At 45.5% G+C, this 19,894-nt stretch overlaps 1 protein-coding gene across 2 annotated transcripts in view; it reads right to left on the minus strand.

Annotated features, from left to right (window-relative positions):
* Positions 1 to 18,941, minus strand: part of IGF2BP3 (insulin like growth factor 2 mRNA binding protein 3) — a 101,097-nt gene extending 82,156 nt beyond the window's left edge. Inside the window, exons 1-3 of one of the 2 annotated variants that reach the window (XM_052693727.1) lie at positions 18,647 to 18,941; positions 18,014 to 18,215; positions 17,140 to 17,200 (exon numbers count right to left, since the gene is read on the minus strand). In XM_052693727.1, coding sequence (XP_052549687.1) covers positions 17,140 to 17,200; positions 18,014 to 18,188 — 236 coding nt within the window. In that variant the 5' untranslated portion in view covers positions 18,189 to 18,215; positions 18,647 to 18,941. Of the gene's footprint in view, positions 1 to 17,139; positions 17,201 to 18,013; positions 18,216 to 18,478; positions 18,626 to 18,646 lie in introns of those variants that run through there. The other variant, XM_052693728.1, reaches the window with a different exon arrangement.
* Between the last annotated feature and the right edge of the window lie 953 nt (positions 18,942 to 19,894).

A 19,894-nucleotide genomic window follows, 5' to 3' on the forward strand; every position in this document is an offset into this window, starting at 1 on the left:
TATTGCTGTACTGCAACAAGCAAAGCAAACAAAGCCTTATGCAGACCAAAGGGGAGTTACACAGAACAGCATCAGGTAGAAAAGCATGAGATTTCTCTCTCGTGAAATTTGAGATTTCTCTCCGTTACTATCAGCTCCTACAGGGGAAAAAAAGAAAAACCAAAATTTCTTCAAAATACTGCCAGCCTATTTCCACCAGGTGACAAATCGTGCATCTGGTGCATGCTCCTTCTCTACTTCAAGCAAGCTTCTTATTTTATTCATGAATTCTAACCTGGCAGTGCAAGTAGCCATCAACTGAAGAGCCTTGGCAAATTGTGTTTCTGCTCCATACCTTTCAAAGCCTTCACGTGCTACCTGTGGTTTGCAACACATGAATTCGGCACATCAAATGTCTTACTGGTCATGAAAACAGACTTCTCTGTTTCCTGAGCTGTCCATACTATTATTTGGAAAAACTTTTTTTTTTTTTTTTTTTTTAAGCCCATTTGCAAATACTCCAATTCTCTTTTCAGGAACTATGTAGGTAAGTGGCTTGTTACTCCAGCCCACTGCTGGTTGGTGCAGACATGCTAACACATCTATTCTGTGAACACTGAGGACACACAGCCTTCACTTTGGGAGACACATGCTTGCACTGAGAGCAAGCAAAACAAGGAGTCATTGCCCCTTTACAAGGACAGCAGCATTTGTGCCCTATGTGCACACAGAGACATAAACTGCAAAGTAGCATCAGATAGATCACATACAAAGGATGCTGTTAGTGTTCTCTGGAAGGGCAATTTCTTCTAAGAAAATTCAGAAAACAGGCCCGTGGTCATCTTGCCAATGTTCACAACCCATGAGAACCCTCCACATATCAGAAATAACATTAACCATGTCTTGGGAAAGTGGGGAAGGGAACCCCACAATTTCAGCATTTGTTAACGTGTACTGTACTCACCTTCCTTCTCTCTGTTCTACCACATACACTTGTTTTCCCCTTCCATCTACCATTGGGTGCACAAAAGACCCTTCTTCCCTTCAGGGATTTTTGTTTGTTTGTTTGTTTAAATAAGAACAGAATAGATGCATTTATAAGGTAAAAAACAACAACAACAAAACATTAAAATACCACACTTTTAATTAGAGTTCTTAACTTTTTGTGCTAAAGGGCATCTTACAGATCTCCCCAAGTCTGACCAGCATGGAGAGAAACACACACACGTATCTAAGTAACCGCATTTCTGCATGGTCATTGTGCCCACACTCACCACAGACCCTTCTCCTCATCCCACCACCCCAAAGCTGCTGCCATCTTCTCTTTAATTCCCATTTTTCCACAATAACCCCACACAACACTCAGTTTTAATTGAGCAGACGACGAACTACCTTCATCACACTGTTACTGCTAAAAAAAAAAAAAAAAAAAAAAAAAAAAGCACAAAAGCACAGAACTACTCTTTAGACATTTCTGTGGAGCAAGTTAAACATGTTTGAGAAGAGACTGGGTGAACATCAGTGACATCAGTCCATTCAGTTGTTAGAATTCAATACCTATGGGATGGAAAGTAAATGGTCCACCTTCTCTACTCCCAGGATTGGGCACTGAGCAAGTGCTCATCCATCTCATTCACTTCAGGTAGGCACCATTCTAGGACAAGCTACATGGGAAAAGCCTTGGCACATCACTCCACAGGCACAACTGCAGTGTGCACCACAATCTATCAGCACTGAGAGCCACAAAGAGAAAACTATTTTGGTGTAAGAAGCCTCAATGTGATCAACTGCAGTTACAGGATTAGTGACTCCTATGCCCAAATGGAAAACTGCTGCTACTAAAACCAATTGGGGGGGGAAGGAGAGAAGATATCTTGGTTACTCTGCAACCATCAGAACAAAAATGGGCAAATAAACCTCAAAAAGCGACACACACACACAGTTTATTAGTTTGTTCCCCTAGATTGCCTTCAAGCAGGCAATGCTGTACCACAACAGAGTGAATCAGTGTTCAAAATGTCTTTCTAGTGCAAAAGTACTAAATAAAAGAGTCCTTGACTCTTAATATTAGTGTGGCTGAGGAATAGGAAAAAAAGGACAGGGTTTTTTAGTCACAACATGGAGAAGAGGCAGGGGGACTCTCTATCACATCCGTTGTGGCAAACATAGGCAGTGCAGTAGATTAAAGCACTGAAGCTCATTCTGTAAGAAATGCTGCAGCTTTAGCCTGTCCCCTGGCTTCAGTGTACACAACTGGTTTAAGGCAGTCTTTTCCACCTCTTTAACTTGTTTAGATTTAATTCCTGAAAGCACCCATCATTGGTAATAAATCTGAGTAAAACTTCTAAACCATTTTTACACATACCTTAAAAATATATGCAGTTTTGTATATAATGGTATTTACAACTGTGTGTATAATATAAAGATACTCATCAAATTTTGTACGTAAAGCATTTAGTCCTAACAAGTAGTTCGGGTACCTGCAAAAGCACGTGGTCACATCTGTTGCTCAAAAAAAAAAAAAAAAAGGCACACTTAATTTCAGTTAAAAACACTCAGTAAAGTGACAAATTGAGATTTTTACATTACTTCTATTAAGAGGTAATTAATTTCTAGAGTATATTAGAAGGCATGCTAAAGACACCACTGCTGTATTTTATCTAAGCAAGCCATCAGCTTGTGAACCAGAAATTTCCTCTTGCTGCCTTACTGGATAAGAAAGGGGAATGGTTTCAGGTACCAACTTGTTAACAAACATCACCTCCTTCTATTTCAATGCTGAGCTCTGGACAGTAGGGTACATGAAACATTTTTGCTCCTGGGACAGACCAAAATCAGCAGGTCGAGCAGACAAAGCTTAGATAAGCCACAAGCTGCAGCGGTGCTTCTCTTTGTGTTGCCTTGCTATTTAACTCCACACCTGGATTTAAAAGCACTGCACTACACTCAGAATAAGCATTTCCTATGAAATTCAGGAAAGCAAATTCTCAAGGTTCACGCAGGACATTACAGTTGGATCTGAAGTACACTTTTCCCGCCTCATCTTGCACACAACCCACCACAGGAGCAGTGCTGCAGTGGTGTATCATCCAAACCCTCAACGTGAAAATCTACCTTTTGGATTGCTTCACGGATTCTACTGTGTGAATGATCAGATTTCCTCTCAGTGCCTGTAAAACATCTTATTTGCTTACTTCTCCCCTCCAGGAGCAACTGGAGCTGCCTGCAGACTACATGGCCCCATTCTCCAAGGCACCAGCCCAGCTCCAGACCCCATGTGCACCCTAGTTTTGGGGTTGCTCCACCTCAGTGTGTGGAAGAGACTGGATATTTGTGGGCAGGACATAGCACAGAAAGCACAACCAGAAGACTTATATTAGCATATCCAAGTTAAGTCACACAGAACAGGTAAATGTGGTGTTCTGAGGCAAGACAGGCAGTCAGCTTTCACCTATTACCACTTACTTTGAGATTTCATTTTGACAACTCCTCACACCACTAATTAAAGTAAAAGCTTACATTAATTATTTATAAATTCCCACATGTGCTCCATAAAGACATTTTAAAAAGAGAATTCTCAGATTCCTCCATTACCACATTAATGCTGAATGTCTCATTTTAAAAACATTTTTTTCCAGGTGTTGTTAATGACTGAAGGCTGTTAAGATATTTGTTCTTTAATTAAGGGATTAAGCACTGCTTCAAAATTAATGGGAAGTACCAATATTGAAAAAGGAAAAGAACTTTCACCTCACCTCCCCCTTGCTTGGTGGCTTCCAACATTTCAGCTCTCCCTCTCTTCTCCAAACTCTTTGGAGAAATGGAAAGTGTGTTTTTGGTTGTTTTGTTGTGGACTGGGAGGGGGGTGGAAGGGAGAGGAGGGGGGGGAAATATGAAGAGAGTTGTTGATTAAATGACAGTTTCTCTTCCCCTCTTAGAACACCAAGTCTATATTGCTCAAATAATGTCACTACTGAGTTGACTTTTTTCACCAGATATTTTAGGGCTATAGTCACTTGCCATTTATTCTCCCATCCCAACAGCTAACTTGCAATTAGCTGGGATGTGGATAACACCAAAAATACTCAGAATGTATAAGAAGAACTAAAAATAATACATTTAAACACAGAAGTGCTTCTTAGACATATGAAAAATTGTCTAGAAGCTATCCTAACCCAACCAAGTTAATAATCCCTTAGTAATGTGACAATATTTTTTGTTTCATGTTTTCCCACTCTCTTCTCCTCAGTCCTATCCCTTCCTTTGGCCACCAAAAGGGTCAGAAGCTCCTTCTATCCCCTTATTTTCCTGGTGCCCACAAGGCTACTAGATGAAGCAGCCAACATTCCCATGGACCAATTACAGAGCTTTACACCAGCTGCAGAAGCAGATCTAGACCAAAGTTAATGTACAACATCCCTGCAACATAAGACTGTGCTCCGGGTTAGGGATCTCTAAGGAAAAGAAGAATTACTTAGTTTCAAAAATCTTGATGAACTGAGATACTATTAAAAACACAGAGAGATAGAAAGAAATGGTGCAGGACACTTCAGAGTCATTTCTAAAGGGAAAGAGGGTCCAAAGTTTTAGGAACTGAGATGCCAACCAGACGCCTTGCTTCGTGATGCAGTTGCTAGACAGACTCCACAGCACTTCCATCTGCCTGATTTCCCACCATTACATTCCCAATTTGTTCACCCATGAGACTGTATTTGCAAAGAATATTGGAAATGCCTTCCAGATTCCTTACATCGCGTTACCACATAAGCATAACACATTTTGGCTGATTTCAGGTCAATTTCAACTGAAACAGAGGCTATTCATACTCAGGTTAAGGTGACTGTATGCTACACATTAACCATTCCAACACATTTCTGCATTGAACGTTATAGAAGGCTTGAAATAAAATAGCAAGAGGTGTTCTAACTCTACCACACACAGCATGCAACTTCCGTTGTATAACATCAAAAAGCAGGGAATTATTTGCTACTTTTTTTACTAGTAAATACCTGATTTAAGCCTCTCAGCCCCAGGGCATGCTGCATGCTCTAGAGCTTAACTTGAGAGATGCTTTAGGTGTTCAGGGAACACAAGGATGCATCACAGTGCACACCCTGCTGCAGCCTCACAATTTCACCCCACACATGGACTTATTATTACTATATATTTTTTATTTTATTTTTAAAGAAAAACCTCTCTGCCTCTCTTTGACTATTCTATACATATATATATAAAAAAGACAAATTACCATCCAATTCCACAGATTCTCAGTAAATTACGATCTTTCTGAGGGTCTGAGAGATGTAGATAGTACTTTCTGGAGCATTCAAGAAGCTCACATGCTGTAACTAGAATACGACGAAAGTCAGAGCCAAAGGGAGATTGTAAGTGTACACATGAACTTCAGCTAGCAGATGGGCTCACTAACATTTCCATGATACAAGAAGGATATTTAAGAAGTACTAATTACTTAGACAACTGCCAGCCTGCTTATGTGTTGATGGTTTTTTTGCAGTTGGATTTATTTATTGTTGTTGATGGTTTAAGTTTTAAACCTATTAATTTCCTCCTTATTACTGTCCACCCTTCAATCTCGAGACAAACCAAGAAACATTTAAAATGCAATGGCAAAACAGTTGGCTTTTAAATCCCCAACACTGAGTTAACAGGAATAGATTTGAATTCATATCTTGCCAGGCTTACAACACTAGATATGTCCAAGTTGTCATACATTTCCTATTACTATTGCTTTAAGTAAGATCTTCCATCTCAAAGGATTCAGTGTAACAAACCTCAGTGACAACTGAAAAGTTTTGTTTTTTGCAAATCAAACCTTTAAAGTATAAACTGATGCACGTAACCAAGACATCAACTCCCATATGGATGTTTTAGTTATTATTTTACTGGTCTGCACACTGATCTATCCAAACACCAACAGAAATCAGTAAGGGCAATTCCATGCCACCTTAAAGAAGTTAAATGACAGTCAGTGACATAACACGCCTCTCAGAAGCAGTACAACCTGCGAGTTATGCACTTCCATCACCAAATCTTTTTTCCTTCTTTTCCGATTGCCCTCTCACAAAGCAAGTATCATAGAAACTGACCACTGTGCAGCTTGTCATCTTCTTGCTGACTGTCACCACATGCAAGAAAAGAAAGCCAAATAAATCAGTCTCATGGCTTTCAAACAGCACTGTCACTTTCCTGAATTAATATTTTCTGAAGAATTCCCTACAAAAGAGAAAAATCCCGTTCAACTGCACATAAAATATGTGGGCAAAGCAGTACCACACTTATTTCACAGCTGCACTTTTAATCATGATTGTTATGTGATTATGTGAAGACAAAAACTGCATGCTCTGCCCTCAAGAAGTTCAATTCTCCCATGTTATGGAGCACTGCCTTTCAGCCAGGGTGCAGCACTACATCATGCACAGAGCATGCACGCATGCATGATTTTATGCATGTGTTGGTCTAAAAGCATTACTGGAAAACACGGCTTTGTGATTTCCATGTCTTTAGAACCAAATTTGTGAAGTACTACCTACACCACTTCCTCTGTGAACACAGATCCTCATAGCAAATGCTTTTTTAAATTAAGAAGTATGCTGTTAATTTTACCTTCATTAAATGATATTTTTTAAGAATTGCCGAAGCACCTTCTGTGCTTTCACCACAGCAGACCTGCTCAGCACATAAAGGGTTACCATGAAGGCAGTCCCTGAACTTTCACACCAGCCCTTCACCACGGCCTCCGAGTATCTGCCCAAATGAAAAAGCCAGTAACTAAAACACAAGAAGTGAGAGATCTTAAGATATGAAAAAAATTGTCAAATTGTGAAATGCCACAGCATCAAGTTTATGCTTACAAACACTTGCACGTAAGAGGCATAAGCACATTTTCTTTGTTAACCTTTACATTTATTATTTTTCCACACCTTTCTAATACTATAAAGTCCCCCACGACTGTGGGAAGTTCAATGAAAACACTTGTAGGAGAGCCATTTAAATAACCTTTTAAATAACCCCATTATTTTTCATTTCCTTCTTCACAGAATCCTGAAAAATCGCTTGAGGGTGGTCAGCATCAGCTTCTTCCACTCTCACTGCCCATTCAAAATACACTGTTATGACCAGGGAAAGTTTCTGCAGTCCTAAAGATTGCACTGTACTCAGTGTAGCCAATAAACATTTAAACTATTTTAGTTCACTCTGCATTAAGCCGAGCATTGTAGATTTGAATAAAGCCAAAAAACTGCATACCATACTGCAGCTAAGTAACTCATTCATAAGTATTTTGTAAATTATAGTTTATGTAAATTATGAGTTTATGATCATTAGAAGCAAGATTTGCCTTTAATAACTTGTTTTCAAACACAGTATTTTGAGATATTTAAGTCAAGAGAAGGAGCAGAGTTTGTATGAGTGACAATGATAACTCTGACCAAGGTTACATTATTTAGCAGTTGATTGCTCCAGATTCAGTCTGTACAGAGATCTGTGAGCTTACTATCACACCAAGACAGTAATTACCAGCTTTCTTGCAGTTCTACAGTACAGATGACTGAGAAGGACGCTGACATCGGGTGGTGCCTATCCCCAGTTCTATCACAGGTTGCCATTAGCGAGCACGTGGCTTAGCGCAGCTCAAACACCCCTCACAAAGCTCTGAAATTCAGCTGTTCCACATGCACCTACATGTGCCCAGCTACTGAGGACCGAAGAAGATTTTAAAGGAGGAATAGAGAGCAGAAAAAAAAGCTTAGAATACCAATCACCAGAAAAAAAGCCAGCATAAGGAAGACAATGATTCCATAAGATAAGCATTCACCACAGAAGGAAACCATTCTTCCCTGGGAATCACGGGCTCACTCCCTCCTAACACCAGAGCCTGTGCATACTCGTTTTTCTTCCCAGCATCACCCCTCAAATTTCAGCTCATTTTGAATTCCTCTTGGACCACTTTCATGTCATTCTGGGACTACAGAGCAAGACAAAGAACCCAAGTAGCCTCACCTCCCCCCAGCCTCAAGGAGTGTTTAAGGGTTCCTAAACCACGTGCACAGCATGCACAGGGCACTGGGGGGTTCTGAGCTGGATGTCAGAGGAGCAACAGCAGCTCAGGACATCCAAGTTCTGAACAGAATTTCCCAAGCCTTGCCTTTTATCATTTTATTTCTCCCTTCCCCCCCCCCCTTTTTAAAGGGTATCACCCAAGGAACCCACTCAGCAGCGCGAGGCAAAGCTCCCTCCCCCAGCAGCTTTGCAGCGCACAGCCCAGCACCGTTCCCACCACCACGCAGCTCAGCCGTCAGCACAGCTTGCGCCTCCATCCCAAAAGCCACGTTGCGGAGCTGCCGTGCCCAGCGGAGCAGCGCTCTGCAGCATGCTGTCATGAACGCTCGCGCAGCGCTGCATCCCCGCAGCCGGCCGGGCGCTCAGAAGCAGCACTGCCACGCCACGGTGCTGATCTCAAGCACCAAAGCCAGTGACAGTTCAGTGAGTGAGCTGTGTGGACAGGTGCTGGGAGCACAAGCGCTGAGGCAAAGAGCAGCGTGCGTAAGCTTATTATTTACCAAAAGACAGGCAAAATGAATGCAATTTTGTGATTTTACTGGAGCTACTCAAACACAAAGGGAAAGCAATCTTTAACTCAGTCCGAAAGGACCCTGCAAATTATAATGATAAATCCATCTTCTGCATTTATCCTCTAAATCTTTCTCCAATACTACTTTCAGTGAACAACAGAGCTTCACCTCCATGTGGACAAATCACATGCTATGCACCTGAGAGGATAACTCCACTCACAACTTGTGTGTAACTGAACAACCGCCATCAAATCTGGTTGTACAAAAGGTGTGTAATCTGCCACTTCAGCAGAGTTCACAGTTCTGTGCATAACACAGGAGCTGGAGTACATTCACGTGTGCACAGGCATTTCTTGTTTAAGACAGCAGCCGGGGCAAAAAGAGATTGGAAATCACATTTCTTTCGGGGAAAGAAAAACCTGTCAACTGCATAACGGGAAAATGAAGTCTTCTAAACAGAGATATACAGCACAGCTCAGGAAAACAAGGTGAGCAGCAATCCAAAGCATGGTGCCAGGATTTCACCAATTTGGTATCAGGAGTCAGAGCACCAAGCACCAAACCTCACATTTAACGAAGAAATGAAGCAAGAACTAACGGTCACCTACTGTGACTTAGTTTTTTAAGGTCTTTTTAAAAAAGTTCTTGTGCATCTCAGGATGAAGCAGTATTAATAGAGTGAAAGCAGTTTTACACCACTGCTACAAAGCAGCAGCATTGAACTCAAGAGAAATTTAATGCTGAGCATGCAGTACTGCAAAGAAAGAAGAAATCTGTGTTCAGGCTTTAAGAGCTGTCCATTCCTCCTTTATTTAGCACAGGTTAATAGAATCAGCTTAAATACTCATGCTGCATCATAGGACCCTTCTCTTCCTTCAGTACATGTTAGTATATCTACAGAACACATGTTCAACTACACGCTTAATATCTCTTATTGTACTTGAAACTGAAAAATAATCTCAATTGCCATACAGCTTCAAATACCTAGTAGCTGAGGGGTACACGTTGCTAAAAAAGTATTCTACATGAAAATCTTTCAGAGTCCATACAGTGAGTAAGGAATGAGCAACAAGGCAGTGTGGCTGTCCTGTCAGGGCCAGAATCCCTGCAGCCTTGCTGCACAGCAGCTCACACTGCCAGCACCTGAACCCATGGAGACCAATGCTGCTCTCACTTGACCCCAGTTCTGGTTTTCCAAAGGAAAACATGATTCTTCCAGATACCACAGAGCCTCAATGAGAAGACCCACACATCCTTGATGGCACAGCAATACCCATCTGTGACCAACCAGTGCGCAATACTTCTAGACAAATAATGTTTTCTCCCCAAGTGATGTGCCTGCAGCTGCTGCAAAACTTTCACTGGAAAGCCATCTGAAGCACTTCTACCAGAACTCGTAACCAGAAAAAGAAAATATGTCGTTTACACATTATCTTGTCTCTTATCTCAGATTAAACTACTGCCTGAATTCCTCAAACATCTACAGAATATATTTTTCAAGTACTGTCCTGAAGACACATTGCTTTGAAATTTTTACTGTAGAAGTCAGAGAACAAATTGAACTGTTCTTATGTGATAACTGGAGAACCACGAGCACACCAAGAGCCTTCCACACACGTGTAAACCCAACAGTCCACTTGATGGCTGAAAACAAATTCCTGGATTGGCCATGTAACAGTTCTACAAATAAATTTGTAAAACAAATAAATTTGTTTTTTAGGTTTTTTTGTGTGTGTTTTGTTTTTGTCTTTTGTTTTTCATTCACTTATTTTAAAGGGATACCTTTCCCTTTGCCAGACGATGCACGCATGTTCCTGGTACAGCTGGTGCGCGTTTCTGCACCGCAATACTTCAGACTCCATTAAGGTGCAACAAGCTCCATTTTTAAGGGAGAACTGACAGGGTTTGTACCTCTTAAGTTTTTAATCAATTTACCAAAACAAAGCTCCACTATTTTCAGAGGGGAAAAATGTAATGGACACTCAGTACAGACTACGTATTTTAAAATTGCATTCCTAAGGTTCAGCTGAGCATGAAGTTAATCTTTCAAAAGTGAACATTCATCTCCGATTGTGTTCAAGTGTGCTAACACTAGCAAAAAGAAGAGCCACTGCCAATAACCTGGGCTGTTTTTTATAGATTGCCTGGATACTTTTAGTAAATCTCTCCTTAAACTGCCCTGATTTTACAGTAACGTGCTTTTATAACACACACATATATATATATTTTTTTTAAACACATGCTATATATACATACACACACTTAAACATTTCCCAGCATTATTTCTGACCAAGCTACACTCACTTTTTTAAAGTCTCAAGATACCCTCCTCCCCAAAAAAATCAAATGGAATAAGGCCCATCCCACCTGAAGATCTTTCATTCCAAGATAGTTTCAATACTTAGTCCCATCTCCAGGAAGTATCAGATCCTTCGTTCACTTGTTTTGTTATCTGTGCTCCAACCCAAATCTGAACTAGACTAACAGTACTGAATGCCTCATGTTTCCTGTTAGAGTCGGTTTTCCATTCAGATGAGAACAAGAACAATTTAGGGTGATGCTGGTGAAGAGGCAATCAACTAAGAGGCACTTTGGTGTTGGGGTTGCACTGCCCAGAAGATGGCCCTTACACTGCAGGTTTCTCTTATGCAAACTGCTTTGAGAACACATTTCAACAAAATAACAATTAACATTATAATTGAATATAGTTTTCCATATCATATTTCAGTACGCTTATGAATAAAGCACCTTTCTCCTATCTGTTTCTTACTGCTGTTTTAAGTTCAGTATGTTAATATTTTCCCAAGTATTGACCCTAGCAGCACATTTGATTTGCCAAATATAAAGATATCTAACTAAAACACAAAGATCTTCTTTTTGGCCAAACGTGTGTGTCTGTCAACACCAACTAATACTGCTGATTCTTATTTCCTCCTGTTTTTCCATCTTTCCAATCATTTTTTAAAAATTATTTTTATTTTTCAATTACCTGAAACATGCCCAAGCACTCTTGCTTCTGTACAGGAACTTCCCAAAGGCAGATTGCTTACATTGTAGGTAATAGGAAAAAACAACTGCCCCTAAAGTGCCCGCTCTGATAAGTGTGGAGCACCTAATCTGCTTCTGCGCAGCACAGTCCATGCCAAGGGTCCCCCCGCAGTTTATCAACAATATTGTCTTTATTTGGACAACAGATGTAAGATTTGTAGAGCAAAGATGCAAGATAGAAATCTATATAAATGTGTATTCTCTGCACGTCCAGGGAAATATAAAAGTACATATGAGTGTGGATGGAACCCGCAGTACTTCTGGTGACAGCGTCAACTATCTAGACAAAATAAGGAAAAGTTAGGTTTTTATCCTAGCAAACATAAAGCTTTGTACTCTGCTTCAGCCAAGAGAAAGAACACGCAGATAACCACGTTGCATACAAAAACTGAGAGCATGCTTTAGAAGAGAACTGCACTGCAGAACCCTGGATGCATCTACTGCACCCAGGCACTGCTGAATGCATCAACCTTGCTCAGGCTTTTCCACCTATCCTTGTCCCTCTGAAAAAGATGAAGTTATTCTCCTGATGTTTTATAACATTTATCTTTCTCCCCCCATACTCCACCTATTTTCTTGCTCTGAAGGAGCAAGTTTCAATTAATTTCAATTTCAAATCAAAACTGGCTCAAACTACGAGAACAAAAATCTGAAGTTCGTGCCACACAACACCACGCCTGCCTCACTGGGCACAGGACAAAGCCACCAGAAGAGAGCTGTACTTGTGCTCCACACATTAACAGAAGTTTGGGAGGAGTAAGCCTTGAAAGTTAAAACGTCTTTAGTGAGAGGAGCGGGCTTAGGGAGGTTGGATTCATTATGTGAGCCCTGACCATAGCTAAGAAGGTGCATTTCATTTCTGCCTGTGTCCTTGCTCAAAAGCATTGTGGGAAGCTCTATGTTTTCTGTTAGAGAGATAAATGCCAAGCTCTTCAAGATTTTTTCAGGTCAAAACTGAGCATTTGAAGTCCACCCAAAAGCCAGCCAGAAGCTATAAAAGGACTCCAGCACTGCAGAGTCCTAAGCTCTGCACTTGAAAGAGCAACTGATATGAATACCCCTGTTTTACAAAAATACCGCCTTCAAGGGCTCAAAAAGGTGCAAAAGGGCTCTCATTACTCCAACAGTAAGAACAAAAAGAAAAATTGGGAATTTTTAAATGTTTCCTATTTAAACTTCATTGCTTTTGCACTACTCTTCAAAAAATACTATTTTTCATGCCTTCCCTTCAGGATTTACCCATCTACATACAACTTAATGTCTACTACAGGTATGCTTTCCCATAAAGTAAAAAGAGAATGAAACTGAGTTTTCAGGGCACAACTTGGGGGATGTATTTCCTGTATTTTAGCTTATTTAAAAAAATAAAAAATAAAAAAAACCTGCAGCAAAAAAGGATATATATTTTTTTAAGTGATGAGATAGTATGAGTAGTTGTAAAATTTAAGTGTTCAACAACATAAGAGAACATGGTCAGCAAATAATTTCTTGTTCTTGCCGTCACAACTTGGCCACATAGGAATCACAAGAGTTACACAGGTTCACATTTTCTACTTCAAGAGTGAGCTTTCAAACAATTATTTATTTATTAAGAGGGAGGAAAAAAAAAATCCCTGCTCACATCTGCAAGTAGAAGTGTGAGAACAGAGACTAAAGCTTCCAATTTTAAATCGCGCATTTTGACTTTCCGCTCTCTAAAATGCTGATCCGCACCCAGGCGCGGCCTCAGCCTCGTTCCACAGAAAAGGGCACAAATACAGTTAATGAATGACGTTTTCTATCACATCTCCTTACATACAGCATGCTTAGCCTTGCTTTATGTTTACAGAAGCAAGACTAAAAATGTCTGCCACAAAATTATTTTTAAATACCCATGACTGCCGTAGCTTCCCTGCATAGGTTGGCCCTGAAGCCTTTTCCCACTGCCCTGCGCACACAGAAGACACAAGCCCTAATTATACTAGAAATTAGCAACCGAATCCGACAGCACAGCGCAAGGCTCCCACAGACGGGTTTTGTGAGCACTTTGGGGCCTGCTGCCCTCAGATCAGCCATCACCCGCTTGGGTGTTACATCAAAGGAGGCCTCACCCACGTGGCACACCTCTGTCACCTCCTCTCCTAGAGAAAGCCCCTCCAGCAGAGGGAAAGGGAATTTATTTTCTCTACAGAACAAAGGGCCCCCAGAGGTGCGGTTAAAAAAAATTAACCTCCCAATCAGAGAAAACACCTCCTCATTAATGCAGTTCAGGTGTCACGAGTGATTTAAGCACCTGGAAGGGACGGGAGGCAGGGAGGGGCCAGCCCCAGGTGCCCCCATTTGGGGTGTGATGAGAGGGAATGGCACAGCCCAAGTGACACGGGGCCACGTCAGCGACCAGGCACAGCGCAGGCGGCCTCGCAGGGTGCCAGCTGCTCCTGCCGTGCCACGAGGCAGCACCCAAAGGCGTGCCATGTGCTGCTCCGTGCTGGCCCCAGGGAGGAGAGCCGGGCCAAGGCACGGCTGCCACAAACCGTGCCCCGCGTTCCTCGGTGGAACACGAGTGGCGGGCGGGATGATTGCGATGCCTCCACAGAGTTTTGAATAAAGTGACCTAAACCTTTAAATATTGCAATGGCCTTCCCTCAGTGCAGAGGGGTCCGAATGTAGAATTTCTGCATTCCTTTCACATTCCCTTGAGATTTCCATAGTAAGTCAGAAATGTACGCTGAGCTTATTAAAGACTTTGCACCTCCCCCGAAATAATTCCCCACCCTTCTATCAAGAAAACCTTGACCAGGCCCCTTCTTTCAGCACAGCTCTTGTCTTTAAATACTTCCAGGGGGAGGGGAGGCAGAGCCATACACAGGCCTGCACAGCAGGTAGGGAGGCAATTTTGCAGGCCTGGGTGTGCCCACTCCCAGCGAGGGGATCCAGCAGAGGCTGGAATGCAGCCCCCCCAGCCCTCAGTCCCTCTCCACCCATCAGCATCATGGCAGCCCCGGCCTATGGCATCCTGACCTCCTGTGCATGACAGGGAGACGGATGGCCAAGCACTCGGCCTTCCCTCCCACCCTTCCCTGGAAGGACACCCACAAACCACCAGTGGGAGCCATACAGTCTTAAAAATAATAATAATAATAATAATAATAGAGGAATTTGTGAGGCAGTGAGCTGGAGCTCCCCACAAAGCAGCCTCACAGTGACCAGGGGGCAATACAACAACTCCAACGCACCACAAACCAACTTTTGCTCTTAAGAAACATCACTTGACCCAACTTAATTGTACGCTCACAGGGAGGGACAGCTTTGGTGTATCCGCTGGTGCTGTGAACAGTGCCACTCCTCTGGCCGGCTGGGAGGCAGAGAAGCACATGAGGCCCTATGGAGGCCCAGCCAGCACCCCCTGCATCGAGAGATACGGGGGCTGCAGGAAGCTACTCTAAAAACACGTTAACAACCAGCCTCACCAAAACGCCAGCTTAGGAAGGCCGTGCCCTCACACATCTCACCACTCTACATGCACACCCAGTCAGCAATGTCTGGAGACGCAAAAAAATCCCAACTTTTTGACAACCCCCCTCCCCCCCCCTCCTTCCAGTCCCACCCCCAAATGGAAGAGTATCCTACATCTATAAAAGGAGCAGGAAAGGCATTTTTACTTACGGAGGCCACTGAACAAATTCTAAATGGGTTTCTATATTTGATTTTGGAAGAGGAGTAGTAGAAACAAAGGGGAAGGAAGTGCAGCTATGAGAAATGCAAGTTAATTTTCTCTTAAATGGCAGCGTAAATCGGAGCTGTGTGTGCTTTAACTAGTGAGGACTTGGGGAGAAACAAGGCGGCTAGGCTGATACAATTGTATCTGCCTTTTTTTTTTTTTTTTTTTTTTTTTTTTTTTTTTAAATCCTATTGCTATGCCCATATGTAGGCTGGAGAAGTGCTAAAGTCCAGTGCAGCCCTGTTCCCAACCCCAGTGCAGACAGATCCACACTGGTGATAGCTGGGAATTCACAAATACAAGAAGACACCAACAAACGTGAAAAAGGGACTTTTACACTAATCCACATCTGACAACAGCTCGGAGAGCAGGAAAATACACTGAAGCACATTAAACAGTAATACAAAAAAGTTTGGGGAGAGGAACACAGCAATGTTCAGTTTGCCTCTACCATAAGCAAAATAAATTTGTTTTCAACAACGTGAACAGAATAATTTGTGCAAGCTTAAGATGAATAAGAATGATACGCTCATTTATTATGGAAATTGAGAGGAAGTGATCAGTCCTTACGTGTCCCACAGACTCTTCCTTCTTAAATATAAAAATATTTTCCCTCCACAATAATTTCTTTTTATATACAGAAGACCTGAAATGCAGACTGCTGCAAACCAAAGCCACGTATCTCGCATAACAAATGAAGGAGCGCACATAGTATATTAATTCCCAATTAAAAGAAATACCAAATGCAACCACAATGATCAGCACACTGCAAAATGCTCCAGAAAGGGTTTTCAGTTGTGCTTTTTTTTTTTTTAATGCCCCTTAAATAGATCAAAAATCCTCCATCTTTCCCAAGCAAAGATTTCCTCCAACACCTAACAGTGATTAAACTTCAATTCCCAAAGCAACCCATTACTACGTCCAAATTCTCCTTTTACAATCAGCTATTTTCAAATGACCGTGCTTTTAAAATGAATGCTGAAATGGCAGAAGCCCCTCTCCCCCAAAGTTCCACACAGATGTACTTCTCAGATCGAATAATGGAGCTCAGAAACAAGCACGTGCAAAGTTTAGTGCCTTTTGCTGGTATTATCTGGTGCATGCCAGGTTCCCTGCAATCTAGCATTTGTGGCTGAATTGCTACAGGCAGCAGAAAAACACCGCCCTGCTGTATCGCGAGTATCGCTTCTGTACACGAGGCCCACTAAATTACTACCCTGAAAAAAATTAAACATGCATTTTGAAATTAAGGACCCATTAATCCAGCCTTTCTTAGGAAGAAGCCATCCTCCTGCTGCTTCACTACACCGACTCGAAGGAGATACAAACCCTCTTGCACACAGATAGTCAAACACAGCTCTGCACCGCGTGCCTATAAAACGCTCTGGACTCCAACATGGCAGGAGCAGAGATGTACACAGCAGCGTATTTACACGACGCGTTCTGCTGCTGGAGCTCATGTGCTCGCTGCTCCACAGCCCCTCACTCTGCAGCTCCTGCTCACACACTGAATTTTCACTCCTTGAGGGAACTTTAAAATCTTACCAACCTTCCACCATTGCAATGCAATAACCTGATCATTCCACAAAAAGGCCTTTTTCTTTTATTTTCTTTTCTTTTTTTTTAAATACTACCCTGCTCAATGCAATCCATAAAAATACACGGGGCCATTAGGCACAGAACAAGCTGTGGGTGTAAGAAAGACATCCCTTTATCTATAAGGATGAGAAACCCAAGCCTATGCAATTTTTCAAATCACTTATCACTAGGGAAACGCAGAGGGAATTAACAATAATAATAATGAGAAAAAAGAGAAATTACCTTTGTCTTTTAGGGACTGAATGCTCAACTTCTATGAGTTTCCCGTGCAGCTCCACTTTACCTGCGAAGAACAGAAGGGAAAATATTGGAGAGCGGCCGTGCGGCTCGCGGCGGCGCGAGGCAGCAAAGCGGAGCGCAACACGTTAGAGCCCATTCATCGGCCGCGGGGCAGCGCGGGGCGGCCCGGGGCGGGAACAAAGCCGTGGCCGCGGGCCGCTGCTCCCGGGGAAGGAGAGAGGGGCTGCGCGGAGCCGCGGGCCTCCAAGCCGGCCCGGGAGCACGCAGGGAAGGCGGCCCGACCGCGGCGGGGCCGCCGTTCGCGGAGGTTCCGCTAAGCAGCTTCACCCGCTGTTTTTATTATTATTGTCATTATTACGTTATTTGTTGGGGTTTTTTGTTGCTGTTGTTGTTGGCGGTTTTTTGGCGTTGTGTATTTTTGGGGGTTTTTTTTGTTTTGTTTTGTTTTTAATTCACAAAAACAGGATGTCGGGGCCGGGAGCAGGAGCGCTGCTGGAGGCGGTGATGGGTGCGTGAGAGCGGCGAAAAGAAACCGAAATAAATACCGGGTGGAGCGAGGGAGGGGGGGGCGGCGGGGCTCCCATCTCCCTGCTGCGGGGCATTTCGGCGGGCAGCCCGCGGCCTGCGCCGGGCCGAGCCGAGGGGCCGCGGGGAGGGAATGGGGGAGGGGGGGCACCGAGGGCCGCCCGCCCCCGCGACGGGCCCCGGGGTGTGGAAAAAGCAGGGGGCCGCGGGCCCGGCCCTCCTCCGCTTCCCCCCTCCCCCCCCCCGGGGGCCGCTGCCGCGCCGGGGGAGTCTCACCTGGGCGCGGGGGGGGGCAACGGGGGCCGTCGGGGGTGGGCGCGGGGCCGCTCACCTGAAAGCGCCTCGATGGCCTTCATGGCCCAGCTCTCGTCGGGGCAGTCCACGAAGGCGTAGCCCGTCTTCACCAGGAACTGGCCCGAGAAGGGGATCTTGGAGTCCTTAAAGAGACTTTCCAGGTCGAGCGGGCTGACGTTCTCGCCGAGGTTGCCGATGTAGAGCTTGTTCATCTTCTCGGCGGCGGCTGCAGCCCTCGGCTGGCGGGAGGAGGTGGGGAGAAAACAAAACGCGATGGAGGAAGGAGAGAGAGAGAGGACGGGGAGGATAATCGGCTCCGCAGCTCGCGGCCCTCCCTCCCTCTCTCAAGGGGTAAAAAATAAAACGAAAACGAAGGCGAACGGAGCCCTAAGTGCGTGCCGTGCCACCCGGGCGCATGGGGGGCCGCGGGAACAGCCGGCGCCGGGCCGCGATGGCGGGCTGCGAGAGGAAGAGGAGGAGGGGAGGGAGGGAAAAAAAGTACTTTTTGTCTTTGCCCCCGAGCCCCTCCGGCAGCAGCGGGCGGACTATGGAAATGTCACACTACGTGCGCGCAGGCACCGCCTCTCGCTGCAAAAAAACACACAGAGAGAGGAGGGGAGGGGGAAGGAAGGAGGGAGGGAGTCAGAGAAGGGAAAGAAAAAAAAATTACTTGAATATTCCGGCTTTTTGAATGAGCCACGTGTTCAAACTACAAATCAACTTCTCACGTGAGGAATCCCGGCTCTTCAATTAGCGAGCGACTGGGCCGGAGTGGGGGGTGGGAGGAAGGAGGAGGAGGAGGAGGAGGAGGAGGAGGAGGAGGAGGAGGAGGGTCGGGGTGAAGGCCGAGGGGAGCCGGGCGGGACGGGAGAAGTTGAGAGCGGAGGGCGGGGGAAGGGGAACGCGGAGCCGGGTGGGCGCAAGCCCTGCCCCCGCCTCTGCCCTTCCGCCGGGGGGCCCCAGCCACCCGAAAAGGAGCGAGTGAGAGGGGTGGCGGCCCGAGGAGGGAGGGGAAAAGGCACCGCAGTGCCCGCCCCCCGCCCCGCTCCTCCCCGCCGGGCCGGGCCGGGGGATTGGGCAGCGGTGGCGCGGCGCGGAGAGCCCGAGGCGCCTGGAGGGTCGGGGGGAGGAAGAGGAGGAGGAGGAGAATGAGGATGGGAATGGGAATGGGAATGGGAATTGGGGGGTTGGGGGAGCGGCCGCGACTGCGTGCTGGGGGGCTGCGATGAGGCGGGGGTCTGCGCAGCCCCTCCAGAGCCCCATCTGGTAATGGTTGTGCGATGCGGGCGTTAGGGGAAGGAGGGGAGAAAGGGGGGAAAAATACAAGAGGGAAAAAAAAAAAAGACAAAGGGGCGGAGGGCAGCGGGGGAGGATGGGGAAGGGGAGCGGCGGAACCTCGCTTGGGGCACCGGAGCCGGGCCGGGGGCACACAAAGGGCCGCGGCCCCCTCCCCCCAGAGCCGTTAGTGACTCGGGCGGGCGGGCACGGCGGGGGGCTCGGGGCGGGGGGAAGCACGGAGGGACGGGCGGGGGGACGAGGGAAGGCGCATTCAGCGGGGAGAGGAGACGGAAATGAGAGCCGGGCCGCGCTCCGTGAGGTCGTCCAGCGGGGCTCGGCGCGCCCGAGGGAGGTGCGTCCCTTCCCGCGCGGCCCCGCACGATGGGAGCGCGGCGGACCGCTGTTTTCCCCGCGCCGCGCTCGTTCCCACGCGTGCAGCAGCGGCCGCGGGGCGCAACTTCGGCACAACTCGACGGGGCCGCTCCTTTGTTCCCCGCGCTCCGGGGGCATCGGGGCCTCTCCTTCCCGAAGCCATCGTGCGCGGCCGCGCAGAGCGGCCCTCCCACTGTGCGCGGCGGTGCCCACGGCTCCGCCAGGAACCGGGATGGGCGAGCGCGGCAGCTCGGAGCCGGCTGGAGGG

This window comes from Tympanuchus pallidicinctus, unplaced genomic scaffold (assembly GCF_026119805.1).
Source record: "Tympanuchus pallidicinctus isolate F22 unplaced genomic scaffold, pur_lepc_1.0 scaffold3, whole genome shotgun sequence".
Taxonomy (NCBI): domain Eukaryota; kingdom Metazoa; phylum Chordata; class Aves; order Galliformes; family Phasianidae; genus Tympanuchus; species Tympanuchus pallidicinctus.